The 18215-nt window shown below is 47.8% G+C and overlaps 3 protein-coding genes across 4 annotated transcripts in view; 2 read left to right on the top strand and 1 right to left on the bottom strand.

Annotated features, from left to right (window-relative positions):
• Positions 1 to 720: 720 nt before the first annotated feature.
• Positions 721 to 4008, bottom strand: LOC142988156 (uncharacterized). Its single transcript, XM_076137200.1, has 5 exons — positions 3898 to 4008; positions 3273 to 3339; positions 2788 to 2986; positions 1984 to 2284; positions 721 to 1899 (listed from the first exon to the last, which is right to left on the bottom strand). Exons 2-5 carry the CDS (start codon positions 3296 to 3298, stop codon positions 1487 to 1489), a joined length of 939 nt encoding a protein of 312 aa, XP_075993315.1. The 5' UTR covers positions 3299 to 3339; positions 3898 to 4008; the 3' UTR covers positions 721 to 1486.
• A 1949-nt stretch (positions 4009 to 5957) lies between these two features.
• Positions 5958 to 9194, top strand: styxl1 (serine/threonine/tyrosine interacting-like 1). The gene is made up of 5 exons (XM_076137201.1): positions 5958 to 6327; positions 6424 to 6554; positions 6646 to 6814; positions 7937 to 8073; positions 8187 to 9194. The coding sequence occupies exons 1-5, from the start codon at positions 6257 to 6259 to the stop codon at positions 8837 to 8839; spliced, it is 1161 nt and encodes a 386-aa protein (XP_075993316.1). The 5' UTR covers positions 5958 to 6256; the 3' UTR covers positions 8840 to 9194.
• A 699-nt stretch (positions 9195 to 9893) lies between these two features.
• p4ha1b (prolyl 4-hydroxylase, alpha polypeptide I b) overlaps positions 9894 to 18215 on the top strand; it is an 11330-nt gene continuing 3008 nt past the window's right edge. Inside the window, exons 1-9 of one of the 2 annotated variants that reach the window (XM_076137198.1) lie at positions 9894 to 10092; positions 13371 to 13453; positions 13573 to 13669; positions 13927 to 14078; positions 14201 to 14338; positions 14436 to 14675; positions 15153 to 15355; positions 15467 to 15643; positions 16598 to 16668. In XM_076137198.1, coding sequence (XP_075993313.1) covers positions 10079 to 10092; positions 13371 to 13453; positions 13573 to 13669; positions 13927 to 14078; positions 14201 to 14338; positions 14436 to 14675; positions 15153 to 15355; positions 15467 to 15643; positions 16598 to 16668 — 1175 coding nt within the window. In that variant the 5' untranslated portion in view covers positions 9894 to 10078. Of the gene's footprint in view, positions 10093 to 13370; positions 13454 to 13572; positions 13670 to 13926; positions 14079 to 14200; positions 14339 to 14435; positions 14676 to 15152; positions 15356 to 15466; positions 15644 to 15928; positions 16000 to 16597; positions 16669 to 18215 lie in introns of both variants that reach the window. The other variant, XM_076137197.1, reaches the window with a different exon arrangement.

Genomic DNA, 18215 nt, shown 5'->3' with positions numbered 1-18215 from the left:
ACTGGCAGCTCGTGGGGCCACGCCTTTATTAGGGGGGTGCTGACGTGTTCTTTGTATTTGTGCAGCCAAAACGCTCACAGGTGTCGACATGATTCATTGTACACAAGTTAATTGTCATGCTAGTGTGAAATTACAATTTACATGGAAAAAGTCACTTTTTAACAAAGTAATTACAGACAATCAGAGATCACAGGATCTGTGCATCAGATGTTCTGTTTAAATGGGCAGGAATTTACAATATGCAGCATAAACATACACATTTCATGATCCAGTTATCGTTGGTTCAGATAACACAAAAGACATTTATAGGTTTTAGTTGGAAAACATTTAAATTTGAATGTTAGTGTTGCCACAGATGTACTTCAGGTTCCACAGGACAGACTGACACCAGATCAGACCTGGTCCCAGTCTTGTTCCCAGATCTGACCTGGTCCCAGTCTTGTTCCCAGATCAGACCTGGTCCCAGTCTTGTTCCCAGATCTGACCTGGTCCCAGTCTTGTTCCCATTTCACAACCTGAAGCTGTAATAGATTTTTTGTTTTTACTATTCTGTCCCTTTCAATGTTAGGATTAAAATGTGTGCTGAAGCAGAACAAATATTTTGGAAATAAATTTTGTATGTAAATGAATGTGATAAGTCTTCAGTCTGCTCTGTGTGTGTGTGTGTGTGTGTGTGTGTGTGTGTGTGTGTGTGTGTGTGTGTGTGTGTGTGTGTGTGTGTGTGTGTGTGTGTGTGTGTGTGTGTGTGTGTGTGTGTGTGTGTGTGTGTGTGTGTGTGTGTGTGTGTGTGTGTGTGTGTGTGTGTGCGTGTGTGCGCCCCACTTCAGTCCATCCTTAGGTCAACACACTGCAGGTCATCAGGCTGCTAATACATCTATACACACTCTCTGGAGCAGAATCGCCGGCTGCTTTAATATTAAACACATTTTTTGTGTTTTAGCGGTTGTGAAATAGATAGTTGACATATTTCCAAATGTTCCACTTCATCATTGAGGTAGCTGAATGACCAATAAGTTACAAAGCAATGTATGTACAAAGGTTCTCATGCTCTAAGTGCAAACATGTAATGACTCAGGTTATGGTAACAGCTTCACACGATCTATAAGCTAAGATCATAAGATAATAAGCTTCCTTTAGAGAAACCTGCACTTTATCAACGTGCCTTAGTCCCATGTGAACACTTCTTTAGTTCCTCCCTGTTGTTCCTCCTCAATCTGAAACAAGCTGAACCGTCAGAATCACTCAAGGGCAACGTGTGTGTGTGTGTGTGTGTGTGTGTGTGTGTCATATGATATACAATACATTCCAAACATTGTTCTCCCTGTACATCTCAGTCGTGTGTAAATCATTACATGGCCTGTGTTTACATGTGACAAACATGAGTCATGTACATACATCAGCTATAGATGTCACGCCTGTATAGATGAACCCATTCCTGTTGAGAGGGGAACATAAATAGATTGTATATATTAGATATGTGGTGAACCTATAGAAGCTGGATGAAGGGCAGGAGGAGCTCCCTCGCTGAGTGGAGCAGTGCAGCAGCAAGGGGAGAGAAGCACAGAGCCGATGAGCCAACCAGGAAGTTGAGCACCGTCCCCAACAGGAGGATGGCCAGCAGGAAGGCGTTGAACAGCAGACTGTTCCAACTGCCCTGACTGAGCACCTTAGCTGGACTGTCTGGGTGCAGCAGGCACAGGAGGCCCAGCACCCAGGCCTGGTTCACCAGCTGGGTGTAGTAGATGTCAAAAATGGAGGCCTGGGCGTCCGGGGTGCGGCGGCGGCGGCGCTCAGATTCATACACTTTAGCCAACCATGTCAGAGAGAGACTGTGGAGGAACAAAGACAGCGGTGCGTAGAGATACTCCAGAGGCTCGATGGAGGCTGAGTCATGGGAGGCTGCAGGGACAGACAGCAGGATGTTTACAGATGTATCAGTGTGAACTCTTCTAACCTCTCCTTATCAGAATGCTGCAGGGTTACCTGTGATCACTATAGATATCCCAGTCATGATGGAAACCACAACAGACACGTGGACAGACGGTGGTACAGCCAGTCTGAGGAAGAGGCTCCAGCCCACAGTCACCAATGGCAGGAGACGTACGGTGAGGGGGAAGAGGCCGGCGTAGGAGCTGCTGGCCTTGGCCCACATGTCCACAACGCCACGGATGCTGTCACAGATAGCCGGCACCAGTAACCTCTCGCCCAGAACCTGAGAGTACGGCTTCACTGGCACCAGGTCCAGGAGGTGGAAGAGATTTATGACTAACAGAGAGATCACAACCTGGAGAAGATAAGATGCTGTTAACACAAAGACGTCCGTGTGCAAAGGTCCACCAAAGCAGTAAGTAATGACAAATCATCTGATTTAGATCTGATCTGGTTCTATTTTCCTCCATCAGCTTTTGTGTCTTGATATCCAAAAGTAATAGACTTGTTATGGGACATTTAAAAAGAAATAGCTAAAGGATTGTTTTGTATTTGGAATGGATCACAGGCAAGGAGAGAGGATTTATGAAACCATGGTAACCACTGGACTCAGGACACAGTATATCTGCTTCAGCTCCAGAGTAACTAAAGTCAAAGTCCAGGTGTGTGTCACTTTGAAGAATCCAGGGAGATAAGAGTCTGCGCCACCTTCTTAAAGAGTCATTCCTTCTATATTCTTGTTTTTCCATTTGACTTCTATACAACAAGTAACACATATGGACACATGTATCACACACACACGGTCCACTGCTTTCTGCCTTTTTGTTTGCTGAAGCAGAGTAAACTACAGACACAAACCTGAGCAAAGCAGAGCGCGGCTGCGTAGGGGTAATGGTACTGGGGAATGAAAACGCCGGCCACAAAGTTCCTCAGTCGGTCTGCCTGGCTGTAGATCAGCACGGCCACCAGGCAGAGGGCGGGGATCAGGGGCTTCAGGGCATGATGAGAGTAGAGGCTCTTCACCACTGAGCCACACCACCTCTTCCTCTTCCTCAAACTGCAGACAGAGACATGCAATCAAACTGTGCAGCACCCAATTACAGCATATTTGTATACAGATGTTTACAGCCTTGAACACTCTGTAATCTAGATAATAAGGAACGGGAACTATTGCCAATAGGAACTGAATAAGAGAAAAGAAAGAGGAACTCCTCCTTTGTTCCAAGCATGACCCCATCCATCCAAAGCCCCAGTACATGCATGTGGAGAGGCTTCCTATGTTTAGTCTCTAAGTAGCCTCTTGAAAAAGGTGAAAATAGAAGCAATTGACCCAATAGAGTTACCTTTTACATAAAAGCCATGCTGTCATCCTGTCACTCCCTCCGATCTGATCTCATGGTCTGAGTGGATCTGCAGAGAGAGAGAGAGAGAGAGAGAGAGAGAGAGAGAGAGAGCTCACATGTAGAACACCAAACCTTTAGAGCAAACACATCATAAGCACATCGCTCACAGCTACAGCAGCTCAGATCACCAGATTAACCGTTAGCCTGTCACCAGTGTTAGTAACTACACAAAACATATATACATATATTTAGCAACTAGTATTCCTGTTGGATTTCTGTATTACAGCAAACTCCTTTGTAGACTCAGTAATGTCAGAGAAGCGTCTTTGTTATATTAAGATTCTAGAGGTTTAAGAATGAAGGGAAATGAAACCTCAGACTGTGATCATCATCTTCATCTAGTCTCTCATGCGTATACTCCTAAATAGTCTTCATAAACAACGACGACGACGACAAACCCCAGCTGGCTCTTAACGCCACTATCCTGTCTGTCTCCTGTCTTTCTCCTGTCTGTCTCATGTCTGTCTCCTGTCTGTCTCCTGTCTTTCTCCTGACTGTCTCATGTCTGTCTCCTGTCTGTCTCCTGTCCGTTACTTCTAGCAGTCAGAATCAGAGTGTATCTTACCTTTCCTTGCCCGTGGTCCCTCTGCCTGCCATCCTGTGCTCAGTCACTCAGGGAGCCTCTGTGCTGAGCTGCAGGCACTCAGCTCATTTGCTCTCAGACTGCGTCCAGATGGACTTTGATCTGGGGTTTGTTTGTCTTCCCATAAATAAAATCAGCCGTCTAGTGGAGCGTTTAAGCACAGTTTTAAAAGATAAAAGTGCTGCTCACTTAATTTGCTGGCAGTAGTAGTTAATGTAACATGGGAAACCTTTATGTGATGATGTCATCTTTATTTATTTGTTGGTAGATTCGATGACACTGGGAGCTATAAAACTATTATCCAAATCATTAGCTCATGTCCTTGGTAATAACTGGAGTGAGTCCATCGTGACTCAGTGATGTGCTGAGAGCTGGAGCTCTGCACTGCAGGGTAAACAATCAAACCCACGGCTTTCCCTCCAGATTTAACACCTGCTTGTGGCATTCTTGACAGCCTTTCCCCCAGGCTTCCCTTCTCCCCATCCCCCCCTCTCTCTCTCTCTCTATATTGGGTGTCCTTCTGCCACTTCATGGCCTATCACAACACCATGGTGTCCTCCAGCCACATGGTAGCGTGGGTGAGGGTCTGTGAGGGTAAACAGGAGAGGATCGGGGGTCTTTGCTCTCTGCGGCTCACACAAACACAGTAGCGGGGGGGGGGGGGGGCATTCAGTGAGCCAGGGTACTATGGCAACAAACCTGCTGAGGGCTTTTGTTCCCCTGATATGATCTGTGTCATTGAGGCTGGCTGACCATTAACAACAGACAGGGGAAAGACCCAAAGGTCGGGACAAGAACGAGAGATTGCTACGGATCATTAACTTAGTAATGCTTAGAATGTACTAGGTGTAGGTGTGTGTGTGTTCTTCATTACTACAATATGTGAAGAGGAGCCAGGTGCACAGAAGGGGGCAGTCACACTCTGTGTTGATGTGCAGAGACTTTTAATCTTCATTCCTCAGAAGAAAATCCGATCTGGAGCATCAGTCAGATGATTCTCCCCCTAACACACACGTTGTTAAAGTAACTTGTGTAATTGAAGCAGTAGGATTTGTATTAGTTTTATTGCTCCCATGTGGAAACTTGAGCTTGTAATGTGCAACACCAAAGAGAGAGAAAAGAACACAGAATGAACCAATAAAGGACAAATAAGTCAAACTAAACTGAAGCAGACGAGAGAGATTTTCAAAAACGCTTGGGCATCAAGTAACCTCTGCTGCCTGTGAAGAGGCTGAGGGTCAAGGAGCTTCACACCTGAGGACCAAAGGGGAACATCAGGAGCTCTACAGACGTATTTATAGCCTCTGGGCCTGATGAGAGGAGTGTTAAGTACTACAGAAGGTGCTGTGAAGGTGGGGCCAACGGGGGATGGAGGGAGAATGGAGAATGGAGAATGACATGGAAGAAATGGTAGAAACGGTGGTGATGAAGTTGTTTACAGGTGGAGGAGAGGTGGAGGCTGGCCTGGGAGAGATGTGAGCAGAGAAGGACTGTAAACATGCAAATAGATGAACATGATGCAAAGGAATATGCAAATAGAGTGAGTAAACAGAGAACACAGCATAGATCTGACAGAGCAACAGAGTCTGCAGTGAGGATGGAGTTTATCTCTGCTTTCTTCCAAAAGTAGACTTACAGTGCTTTTTGACTCGGGGTCCTCCGATTTAACGACTGACATTAATGATGGCTCCATTCCATTTTGCCAGTGCCCTTGTATTGTTCACGCTGATTGACCCACTGTGCTTTCCCCTCATAGCTAAATTCAAACTGCTGCTGTTGTGGGTCAGGTCTTGTTAGACGAGGTCAATTCGGGATCAATTAAAGACAATTCACCAGTGTTTCCTTGACAACGTACACCAATGTAATGATTCTTCACTTAAAATCTATTTTGCAAACAGTTTAATGTCACTTCAAGACATTTATAATTTATTTATACTATTCGATTCTGTCAAACAATTTGAAAAGAAATTGTTAAAAAGCATTTTATTATTTAATCAATCACATACAGAATGAGGTGAGACAGTATGAACGACCCCTAGTCTGCACTATGACTATTGGGTGTTAATTTGGGTGAAGTGGGCGTCCTGTCCTTCGTCACCTGTCACGGCCAGCTACCATGTGGTCCTCTTGAACACTTCATCATCCCCCTGTTTCCAAGACCACCAGCTAAAATAAGCGCTGGGCTAAAACCGGACCTCAGTAGAAACGCGGCTAAAACAAACGCACATGCAGGTTTGTTTCTTCCTGCTTCACTCCTTCTCTTTCTGTGGAGCTTTTGAGGAAGATGCCTCTCAACACCTTTTCACACAAGCTTATCATTTCTTAGCAGCATGTTCCTCTAATGAAGGGTCGGAGGGAACATCTGAGGCATCTGCCAGATGACTTTTCTGAGATGGGGGTGATACTGTCCAGGTGAGTGGATCCTCATCATGCTGTGTGCTGCTGTGTTGTGTCTCCTTGTCATGTTGCTGTGTTACTGTATTGAGCCTGTCCTTGTCTATGCTGCAGAGTGAATAAGAGCTTCAGAGGAGCCACCAGGGAGCCTGTCAACACCTTCCAAACAGTGAGCAGCATCTCTGACAGGGAGCTCAACAGCACCGGCAGTGATCATTCCTCCATCATAGCTATCCAGACCAAAGGTAAAGGACGGAGTTTAGCACCTCTGACTCCAGGCTTATACAATATAAGAACCTGCATAAACACTCTACTACTTCTTCTTCTTGTTGACAGTGTGTGAGCCAGAGAAGGTTCTGGTCCCTGCCCTCCCAGATACAGCCTGTGTGGAACGAGGTTATGTGACCCCACAGCAGGTCTACAACCTGCTGAGTGCAGAGGAAGGCCAGCCAGCCCTCTATGATCCTCACTACATCCTCATCCTGGACTGCCGCAGCACACAAAGGTGGGTGACACACAGACGTGCCAGTCTGGGAATCACCACCTCCCATTATCTGATCACCAAGATCACAAAGTTAGTTAGATTGGCAGTGTTTCTAGTCTCATGGCCTGATGTTGGAATCTATGCCCTTTGACTGTCGGATCAATCTGCTGGGCAGTGATGAGTTAACACAGGAGGTTTCACATCTCGCTTTTGCAAAGTTTAATCGGAAGAAAATAAGGAGTCAGAAAGATCAATCACATCACCATATTGACACACCTGAGCGCGTGAAACAGCACAGGAAGTAAATACCGCGATGTCTTTCCTCTTCTTTCTGGAGGATAGGAGAGTTTGTGTGTTAGTGATTAGTTTCATGATGATAGAAACACCCTGTCCTGACTTGTCCTGACCTGTCCTGACCTGTCCTGACCTGTCCTGACCTGTTCTGCTCTGCTCTGTCCTGGGCTACGAGCTGGTGTTGGTGAGTTCTTTGGTGGAATCGGCAAACAACTGTCTCAACGCTCCGGCGGCTCTTGTGCGCGTACGGCCGCGTTCCACTGTGACGCCACCTGTTGGTCATTCAAATACACAGCGATCGGGTCCGGCAGGCTCTTTTTCAACTCTTCCAATAACATGTATCTGCTAATCGAGCCAGCGAGGAAATGAGAGAACTTACCACACACACACACACACACACACACACACACACACACACACACCAACAGACCCGCGACCAGCGCCCAATGTGTGTTACGACCCGATCCACGGGAATCAACAAGTAACATAAAAATGCATCATAGTGATCGGCTAACAGCTGACAACCACAACAGACAACGATACACGAAACCGCTACACAAACACAATACACATCTGTATCACAGAGCATGAGCCAGACCAGAGGACGCTGAGACGAAGAGACGCAGAATGTTTAAGGGCCGCGGGCTGTCAGGATCAGCCAATCAGCTGCGACCACTTCTGAAGACACGCCTTCGGGACATTTTAACACACACACACACGCACACACAAACTGGGGCTCTTAACACTCCTTATATAGTTTGTATACTATACAGCTGTAGTTGGTTCTATTGCAGTATTAACGTGTGATTTGTGTCTACTTGTGTGTGTGTGTGTGTGTGTGTGTGTCAGGTACAAGCAGAGCCACGTGGTGACGGCCCAGGCCAGTGTGACTCTGATCCACCCTGCACTGGGCTGTCTCATCAGCTGCACAGAGCTGCAGAAGTTCTCCATCATCCTGCTGTATGCAGAGGAGGGCTGCAGCCCAGGTGAGCCTTCCTCTCTCAGCTTACAGGACACACACAGGCAGGAGAACAGTGTGTATCAGAGGACATCACAGCCCAGCAGCAGTAGTAAATGTGTGTGTGTGTTGATCTTTCAGTTGGCAGTGAGAAGGCGAGAGCAGAGTCCCCGGACCTCCAGCGCTGTTTCTTCAAGCTCAGTGATCTGGGTATGGACCCTGTGATCGTGCTGGGGGGGTTCTCAGCCTTCCATGCTCTCTATCCTTTCCTCTGCACGCCACGTTTCCTCCCCATAGAACCACAGCGCCACAGCCTCACCATCTACCCCTCTGAGATCCTGGAAGGAGCTCTCTACCAGGGCTCAGTGTCCCAGGCCTCAGACTACCACATCATCAAGAACCTCCACATCACCCACGTGGTCAACGCCACCGCCAACTGCCCCGACGCTTTCCCCAACACGCTGTCCTACCTCGGGCTGCGCCTGAGTGACAACGCCCAGCAGGACTTGGTGGAGGCGCTGCCACTGGCGTCCAGGTTCATCCACGCGGCGCTGAGGGCCGACCCGGCGGGCCGCGTTCTGGTCCACTGTAGCTTGGGCAGGAGTCGCAGCTCGGCAATAACATTGGCCTTCCTCATGGAGCATCGGTGCTGGTCGCTGCTGCACGCCCTGAGCTGGCTGAAGGAGAGGAGGGCGTGCACGGCGCCCAACGTGAACTTCCTACGTCAGCTGCTGACATATGAGGAGCAGTTGTTTGGAAGAAGACTCACCAACCTGGAGGACATCCAGCGATAAGTGGTGTCAAGATGGGAAGGGAAAGAGCTGCAGAAGAAGATCAAACTGTGTTCCAATGTATCTGTGGATGCTGCTCTGTAAGGAGGACTGTCAAATACTGTGTAGGAGTATTTAGTGTTGCTTTACACCTCCTTACAGACTTCTGCCTCAGTGTAAATGTTTTCTAAACGTCAGTATAAAGGAGTAGCTCAGGATATGAACTCTAGTAAAGTCTGTTAAATGTTCCTGTGCTTCATTTCTCTGTGAGGTGATTAGAGTCTTTATGAGTCATGCAGTCAAGTCAAGTCAAGTTTGATCTGTGCAGTAATGTAATGGGGCCTACTCAGCAGCTGGGCCCAACCCAGGACAGGCAGGCATCAGGACAGGCAGGGGGAAGGAGGGGGAACGTTCAGAAGACAACTCTGAACCATCAAGGACGTCCAGATCAAAGATGTGTGATTACAACTGTTGATCCACCTGTCTATTGATTGATCTATCTATGTCATCTCATCTCAGTACCTGCTGGTCTTGGTCGGGGTTGAGGGGGAAGGAACCTACACCAGCATTTACTGAGTAGAGTTTACAAACAGAGCTCCTGGTTGGCCTTATCTGCAGGCTGTGCACTGTAGAGTGAAACTGGAGCACCTGGGGCAACTGGGGGAGACACACACACACACACACAGAGAAAGGGGGAGACTCCACCCTGTTGAACTGCACACACACCAGGAATTCCCTCCCTCCATTTGGCTGTGAGGAATACTCTGGAATGTGTATAACTAATTTGATGACTGTCGGAGAAACAGAGGTCGTTCAACAAAATCACAACTGGGCTCGAACTGGGGCGTTAAGTCAATAGTACACATACTTAGTCTCTGTTTTGAATGGAAAATAAAGTTATTTCAGCAAGAATATGCACTAAACTAAGACTTAAAGAGAAGAAGAGTGCCATGTTTGTTTTCCTGCACGTTTATAATACGTGGCAGAGTGAAGAGTGACGGAGTTCTATACGAGAAACCCCCCAAACAAGCGTCCCCGAGTGAGTCAAGACGCCTCCCCTGCTAGAGAAGAACAAGCGCCAGCCGCCAGATGAGCAGCAGCGGAGTGTGTGTGAGAGTCTGCACGTAGCATCCAGACTCCCTCTCTCTGAGATCCAGCCCACATGAGAGGCAAGGAGGAGACGCGCTCCAGGCTCCAGCTCACTCCTCCTGACTCCAGTCCGCGCCTGGGACCCTGAGACCGGGGACACGTTTCTGCTGCAAGATGATCTCGTTTCGGTAACTATCGACTTCTCGCTGTCCACTTTTGTAACATTTATGCCGCTCGTTCAGTGGCTGTTAACGGTGCGCGTGTCCGTGAAGGCAACATAGTTATAGCCGTGATGCGTTCACTTGTTTCAGCTGCGAACTTTGCTTAGCCTCCGTTAGCTTTTTCCCTGCTAGGCTGCTAACGCTAAATTGGGATGGAAGTCACGCTAAATACGGAATTTGTGGCGATATTTGGTTTGTTCTCATAAACAGAGGCCAGGACAGAGATGGACTCGTGTTTAGAGAGTGTGGGTTGAGGAAATGTTCTAGAAAAGAGCTTCAGTGCTGCAGGAATACGTAACAATTTAGCTTTGCTGCATGAAAATCTGGCATTCCTATACAGTACATTGTGGGACGCGACTGTCCTATCAAAATAAAAGCTTCTGCGTTCCTGCGTATGTTCGTTTATCATGTTTTATTTGAGTATTTCCTATCTTATCCAACATTTTCTTGATTTTCAGTCTGTGTCATACTTATGTCAGCCCATGCTTAAGGGCTATTTGAGGACAGTCGCATCTGTCATTGTATCCTTCCACGCTAAAACAGGGTCGTCCCAATCCAGCAACATGTCTCGTCTTCCGGTCATTAAAAGTCCTCCTCTGTCCATTAAATGTGCATTATTATTATTATTATATTATCATTGTAGTGAGCGTTTACTGAGGGGGTTGTTGCAGGTCAGGTCAGTCAGACTCGTAGTCGTCCATGAGTTTCCGCAGGCGGGGAGGGGCGAAGACGTGGCAGTCCTCCTCCATCCACCACCCTGAAACTCTCTCCCTCTGCTGGGGATGAAGGCCGGAGATTTAGAGGAACTGTGCGACTTCACTTCTGCAAACTCACTCAAGTGCTGCTGCTCCTCAAATTAATGCAATAAGCTTCACTAGCATGTGTGTGTGATATTTAAACAACATTCAAAGAAAGTGTGTGTGTGTGTATAAAGTGACTTTGTGGTGACTTAAACCACATATCTTGATGAATATTTGGCTCTTTTTATGATATTGAGGTCTGAAAAACCCATTAATCCTTTAGTCCATTGACATAATTTAGGAATCAATCAATCATTTTATGTCACTTATCGAGGTAAAATGGCAAGGATCTATAATTATAAATTGAACCTAATGTTGAACCTCTTTGACTGTAATGGCAACAAGACTTAGTTTCAGTCTAACATGTTCCTGTAGGGCTCTGTGCTGTTGTGCTGATGTTGTAATGTGTAATAATCACAGTTCTATGCATTAAATAATGTACCTTAGAGTAATGTAAAACATTCTAACCATAGAATAAACCAATGAAGCCCTGATGACAGAGCGTCCCAAACTGAACCCTCTACATTACAGACATATGTGTAATGACAGGAGGAGGAGGAGGAAGAGGAGGAGGAGAAGGAGGAGGCACCAGCTCATAAACACTGCCTGTCCCTAAGTTGTCACATTGATTGACATGCTGAGGTGTTGTGCTGGTTAAACAGCATGGCCTCCCTCCATAATCCACCAGCACCAGGCTGTGAGGTACAGAGAGAGAGAGAGCGTCTTCCTATCGACGTGTCCAAACAGATTGTAGCCCCGTTCCCTCATAGTTGGAAAAGGTCAGAGGAAAAGGAAGGGCTTTCTGTAATCACTGAAGAAACTATCCAGCAGCTGTCTGGCAACTCAGATCGTTTATATGTTAGGGGCTTTTTTGTCTTAGTTTAGGGGTCCTTACATGACAGACACACACACAAGCACACACACGCACACACCATCACAATCACTCACTTTTATTCATGTTGTGATTGATGCATAGAAATGATTCATGGTAACTCTTAAACACACTTAAATCTCAGCGTTAGATATGGAGCGTACATAAACAACACAGCTGTCATTAGAGTCATTATATTTATAATAGCAATCCAAGCGTCTGTGGCATATTTACTGCATTCTACACCACAAATCCTGGACTAGTTAAGGTGTCACTTCAGCTATGCTTTGCAGTTTCTGTGTAAATATAATGAGCTTAGAATTAAATGTCCTTTCCCGAGCAGATGAGTTCTGACAGCACAGCTTCTCCTTCCCGCCTGCACATGACCTCATGGAGCTGCTTTTATTTGATTAAAAACTGTCCCTGTGGCAAAGTGAGGACTTGTCTGAGCCTGCAGAGTGTTTTCACTGCGAGGCACGATGAAGCTGCTGAGATACACACGTGTGTGTGTGTGTGACCTCTGTGACCTCACGCACAGAAGCCCTATGTGTGCTGGCTTGCATGTAAAGATAAACTGCATGGCTTTATATGTTGTGCGCAGGTGTTGCCATGGTTTTCTGTGTGGTGTGTGTGTGCGTGTGTGTGCGTGTGTGTGTGCATCTACTGGGCCTTTACAGAGGCACTGTTAGATACTGAGGGTGGCAGTAGCAGTCTTACTTCAATCTTGTTAATCCAGAAACAACAATAACAGGACACTTGGAGACAGAACTTAGCAGAACTTCTCACTAAATCAGACGACAACATTCCCAGAACGTTCCCATGCCTGTTTGCAGCCAAATGAGCTTCGTTATCGTGCTTCTCAAAGCTGCAAATCATCTTCATCTTCCATCGTGTGCAGTTTTGCTTACTGAGTCGACGCAGATAAGATTTAGTGCGTTGAAACGTTTGACTTGCCCAGGACAGCTGGGGTTTGGGCATGTACTGACCAAACGCCTTCAAGTGTGGACCTGCACAGAGGTGAGTGTGTGTGTGTGGTGGGAAGGTCAATGCTTGAATCCTGCTCCGGCCCAAACCTCCCACCAGCACATACCACCTTAATGTCGTCTTCCTCCTTTCTGCGTGAGAGGCGGCACCAGAGTGTGTCGCTGAGTCCCTGTGCCGTCTCCACAGCCAAACTGGGTCCAGTGGCCGTAACCACAAAGTTATATCTGTCCCCGTGTGGTGGCTGGGAGGCTGTGGAGAAGGACTTCCTGTTAGTGAGGTCATTCTTTACTTCCAGGCTTCCATTTCTCCCTTACGTTCGTCTTTGTCTCCCACATTCATCCATACATGTTTGGTATTCTGGCTTTTCTCTCCAGTAGATCTTGAGAGATGATTCAGAGGGCAGTAGGATGAGTTTTGAGGGTTTTTCCTGGCTGGATTGGGGACTAATAGGTGAAGCGGCACCAGCTGGATGAGTTGGGACCGTCTGGAATGTGTGACTCAGTAGTGAAGTGAAGTAAATCATATGTGAAGCTGTTTTCATCTTGGTTTAGTTGCGCTCCTCAGAGAGCTTGTGCTTCTCTTTCCTTCAGCATGGAGCTGCCATGTTGGTGGATTCTGTTGCTGGGTTGCCTTCAGTCGCTCTCTGCCCACAGCGACTTCTTCACCTCCATAGGTAAAAGCATCTTTAATCATCATTAAGTTCTATTATGATCCACCAGGATCAGCAGAGGTCCTTTGTTGTTCATTGTGCTGTAGTTGATGTTGTGTTGTGTCTGATGTGCACCCCTGCAGGTCAGATGACAGATCTGCTCTACACAGAGAAGGACCTGGTCACCTCTCTGAAGGACTACATCAGAGCGGAGGAGAACAAGCTGGAGAAGATCAAAAGGTCAGCGTCACAAAGATGGACTCTCTCAAACACACACACACACACACACACACACACATGTACAGCGTTTACACCTTCATGTGAACTAGGATTCACACTCAATGCTCTTCAAAATGGACTAGAAATGATATTATGATTACTTAATGATTTGTTTCTGTACCTGAATGAATGAAGAAGGTACCAGCAGTTTGAGTGACAGCTAAAGCTCAAACCCTTTGAAGCTACAGATCCAACTAAGTCTGTGTGTTTGTTGTTAGCTGGGCGGATAAGCTGGAGTCTCTCACAGCCGCAGCCATGCAGGACCCTGAGGCCTTCCTGGGTCACCCCGTCAACGCCTTCAAACTGATGAAGAGGCTGAACACAGAATGGGGCGACCTGGAGAGCCTGGTGCTCAGCGACACCACAGACGGTGAGAGACAAAGGGTTTCCCTGGACCCGGCCCCGCCCGGCCCAGCGGGTCACCTGATAGTCCCGCGTTGTGTTTCCCGTCTGGAGTAAACTCTCTTTTATTTCCTTTCGTGTCCCTTTCAGGCTTTATTTCCAACCTGACCATTCAGAGGCAGCACTTCCCCACAGATGAAGATCAAACCGGAGCAGCCAAGGCCCTGCTCCGGTTACAGGACACGTACGAGCTGGACGCCAACACCATTTCCACCGGAGACCTGCCTGGTAAGGAGCCAACATCAGTGCACATCACCTTCTACTTCATCTGAAGGTTTGGCTCTTTAAAGACTCGACTCTGTACCGTTCCTCTGCTGCGTGTTAGGAGGGATGCACAAGAGCCGCATGACAGTGGACGACTGCTTCGAGCTGGGGAAGATCGCCTACTCAGAGGTGGACTACTACCACACCGAGCTCTGGATGGCCCAGGCTCTGAAGCAGCTCGGCGACGGGGAGGAGTCCACCTTAGACAAGGTGACGGTGCTGGACTACCTCAGCTACGCCATCTACCAGCAGGGGGACATAGAGCGAGCGCTGGAGTACACCAAGATGCTGCTCGCACTGGGTAAGACCTCCCACACACACACTGCTCACACATGCACGGTGAAGCACACACACTGAAGTATCTGCATAAGGTTAAGAGTTAATCCTGAGTCATCTTTATAGAACCCTAGCTGTGCCGGATCTGTGGGACCTCAGGTGGATCAGAAAGGATTTGTTTTCATAGCCAATGCGGTACTTTGCTTTGTTTGAAAAGTCAAGTGTGTGTGAGAGATGTGTGTGAGTAAATGTAAGTCCATCGCAGTGTTTGATCAGCTGGGCTGGGCTGACAGGGACTTGGCACCGTGTCTCCGTGTTTGGGTCCAAAAAGTCCATTTGTTGGATTTGAGTGTAAAGTTTGGCTGCTGTCTGTCAAACGCAGAGATGAAGGTCATGGGCTCGTCTCTGAAGCATACCAAGGTGTAAATGTCAGTATGATGTGTGTAACGTCACTGTGACTCTCACTGTGTGTCATCTTCATCGTTGTTGCGTCTGTCCGTAGACTCGGAGCATCAGCGGGCAACGGGCAACCTGAAGTACTTTGAGTTCCAGCTGGAGAAGCAGAGGAAGGCCGACGCTGAAAGTGGGAAGGTGCGAGGGAAGAGAGAGACGGGCCAAACAAAGCCCAAGAAGAAGTCCAACAATCAGCAGCTCCCAGAGAGGAAGATGTACGAGATGCTCTGTCGTGGTCAAGGTCTCAAAATGGTGAGGAACACAATGAAGAAGAAGAAGAAGAAGCACGATTGATTGCAATCTTTCCCATGATGCTTTAGTCTGAACTTCATCTTTTGCCTGTTTCTCTTCCATCTCGATCAGACCCCCCGCAGACAGAGCCGCCTGTTCTGCCGTTACTATGACAACAACCACAACCCCCAGTACGTGTTGGCGCCTGTGAAGCAGGAAGACGAGTGGGATCGCCCCTACATCGTTCGCTTCTTGGACATCATCTCTGACAAAGAGATCGAGATGGTCAAGAAGCTGGCAAAGCCCAGGGTGAGTCCTCCTCTCCTCTCCTCTCCTCTCCTCTCCTCTCCGTGTCTGCAGCCATTTTGTGTCTCATTTCTTTCCCCATTATCAGAACATTACGTCTCCAGCAGGTCTCTGTTTCCAGATGTGTTGTGTTGAGGGTTTAGAGGTCAAAGCTGAGAGGCTGGTTGAGGTTGAACTGTTGGTGAAGCAGTCACACAGTCGCACACACACACACATGCGTTGTCTGTGTGTGAGTGCGCCTGTGTGTGTGTGTGTGTGTGTGTGTAAACCGTGTCCCTGGCTTCACAGCTGCGCAGGGCCACCATCTCCAACCCCATCACAGGAGTGCTGGAGACGGCTCCATACCGCATCAGCAAGAGGTAAGGCTCAGCCGGGAGAGGGAGAGAGGGCAGAGGGGGAGAGGGGGATGATGACTTCTCCTCTTCCTCCTTTTAACCCCATCATTGACCTCCTCCTCCTCCTCCCTCCGTATCCCCGTCCACTCACTGCTCCGTCTCTCCTGCCTCCCTGAAGCTCCCAGGCTCCTGAACCCAAGCACACAAACCAAATCCTTTCATCTCATTTGTTCATAATAACATTCGGCCATTTTGGTGGAAACGTTTCTCAAATAGATCTCACAAATGAGTACAGAGACAAAGCATTCCCACATTCCCATAGTTCCATTCTAGCCCCGGGTTTGGTTGAGCTGTGGTTTCTGCTCAGGAGTCTGCTGCAGAAAGGTACCAGAAGAAGAGGGCAGGGGCAGGAAGTGTCTGTCTTCTTCTCTAGTCTTGCCTTTCTAAGAATAACATTGACAACTAGTGACTGGATGTGCTTCTCTTCTCTCTCCCTCTCCCCTCCCCTCTCCCCCTCTCCCCCTCCCCTTCTCCTCTCTTCTGTCGTTGACACTTCACTGTCCTTCTTTCCTTTCCTTCCTTTCCTTCCTTCTCTCCTTTCCTCCTGCTGCCGGGGAGCTAGCTAAGGCGAGCAACGGTGCATGACCCTCAAACAGGGAAACTTACCACGGCCCAGTACAGAGTCTCCAAGAGGTAAGGGGTCACGGCGCAGGTCCCTCTCCATCGCCTCTTCATCCTGCCATGGGGGAAGGAAATCAAATCGTTCAGCCACACCTGGAAGACAAACATCAGAGGGTGTTTGAAATTGGGTTTAGCCACTTAAGCCTGTAAGGATAAATGCTGCTTTTACACATCGTTCATGTTCGGCTCCGCTCCTTCAGGCAGCCAGAAGGAACAATAGAGCTTTTGTTTTAGAGAGAGCAGGCAGACACTCAGACCATCTCAAATCTGGAGCGATAAACATCCCTTTGTCATTGTGTTCCGTGTAGCTGGACTCCTCCTTCATGGTTCTCCTCTCTGGTGTCAGACTCCTGTTCTTCCCTCCAAACTGCCTCCTCAGGTCGTTTGTCCAAATCATCCCCATCTCTATTCCCGTTGCTTTGTCTTGCAGTGCGTCCCGTTCTCGCACGAGGCTCGTGAGCAGCTGTTTCAGATCCGCTGTGCTTTCTGTAGCTTCCGAGTCGGGAAGAGGGATTAAGAATCTTCTAGATGCAGGCGTTAAGTTACGCAGACTTCACATTCTCCAGGCAGCAAAGGGGCACAACCAGGCGCTTTGCTATGGACGCTGTATGGATTCAAGCCTCTGTTGGTGATTTTGTAACCTTTTTTGCCAGCTTACATGTATTTCCTAATTCAGGGAGTGTCTGTAGTGAGACAGGAAGTAAACGCACAGATGGATGAACTCACTGAAGCTCCTCCTGAACTTCCCCTGAACCGGACACTTGGCTCGCATTTGGCCTCCGTGTGTTCTAAAATATAAATCCCTATTAACGCTGCACCAAGAGAGAGAGAGAGCGAACACGGAGGTGACTCATCTCTTTTTCCACACACACACACACACACAGTGTCTGAAATATGTCCTGCAGAAAGGCAGAGGGGTGAAAGTCGTCCTTCAGCTATGTGGATGTTTTAAAATCCAAGACTTGAGCCTCTAAATCAGATTCTATAACCATAAACTGGCCTTTCTTTAAAGTCTGAGTCTTATGTTCTCTCCACACATGTCACAGTGACTTCATTTGAGTGGAATTGGTCCTAATTATCCGTTTTTCTGTGGCTTCTCTGGGTTTCGGGGCTTCAGCCAGAAACTCCATAGTGATGTTTGATCAGGAGAACATTCATGAGAACCCCTCCTCCTCCTCCCTCCTCTTCCTCCCCCTCGTGGTCAGGGAAGTGTGTATGAATGGCACCAAGTGTCAGACGACCTAATTCCATGAAAACATTTGTGTAGCTCTGAGCTGCAGCGCCTCAGTTTGACTCCTGGTCTCATTTCCTCCTCTGCAGAGTCCAGAGGAGGCAGCTGCTCCACAGCCTTCAGTGTCCTGAGCTGACTGGAGATTCTGAATCTTGGGCCTCTTGATTTTCTAAACGCTCACTGCTCTTCTCTTAACACCTAACGTACAGTCTGACCTTGATTGATTCACTTTCCTTGCCTTCTTCCAGCTGTCAGTCACACATTCCCAGCATGTCTCACCTGTGGCCTGTTTCATAAGAATCTTTACCTCCATCTAGTGGACACATGT

The sequence above is a fragment of the Genypterus blacodes genome, unplaced genomic scaffold, assembly GCF_046128005.1.
Source record: "Genypterus blacodes isolate CSIRO-AG114 ecotype Tasmania unplaced genomic scaffold, CSIRO-AGI_Gbla_v1 ptg000299l_1, whole genome shotgun sequence".
Classification (NCBI taxonomy): Eukaryota; Metazoa; Chordata; class Actinopteri; order Ophidiiformes; family Ophidiidae; genus Genypterus; species Genypterus blacodes.
This window is presented reverse-complemented; position numbering and strand designations above follow the sequence as displayed.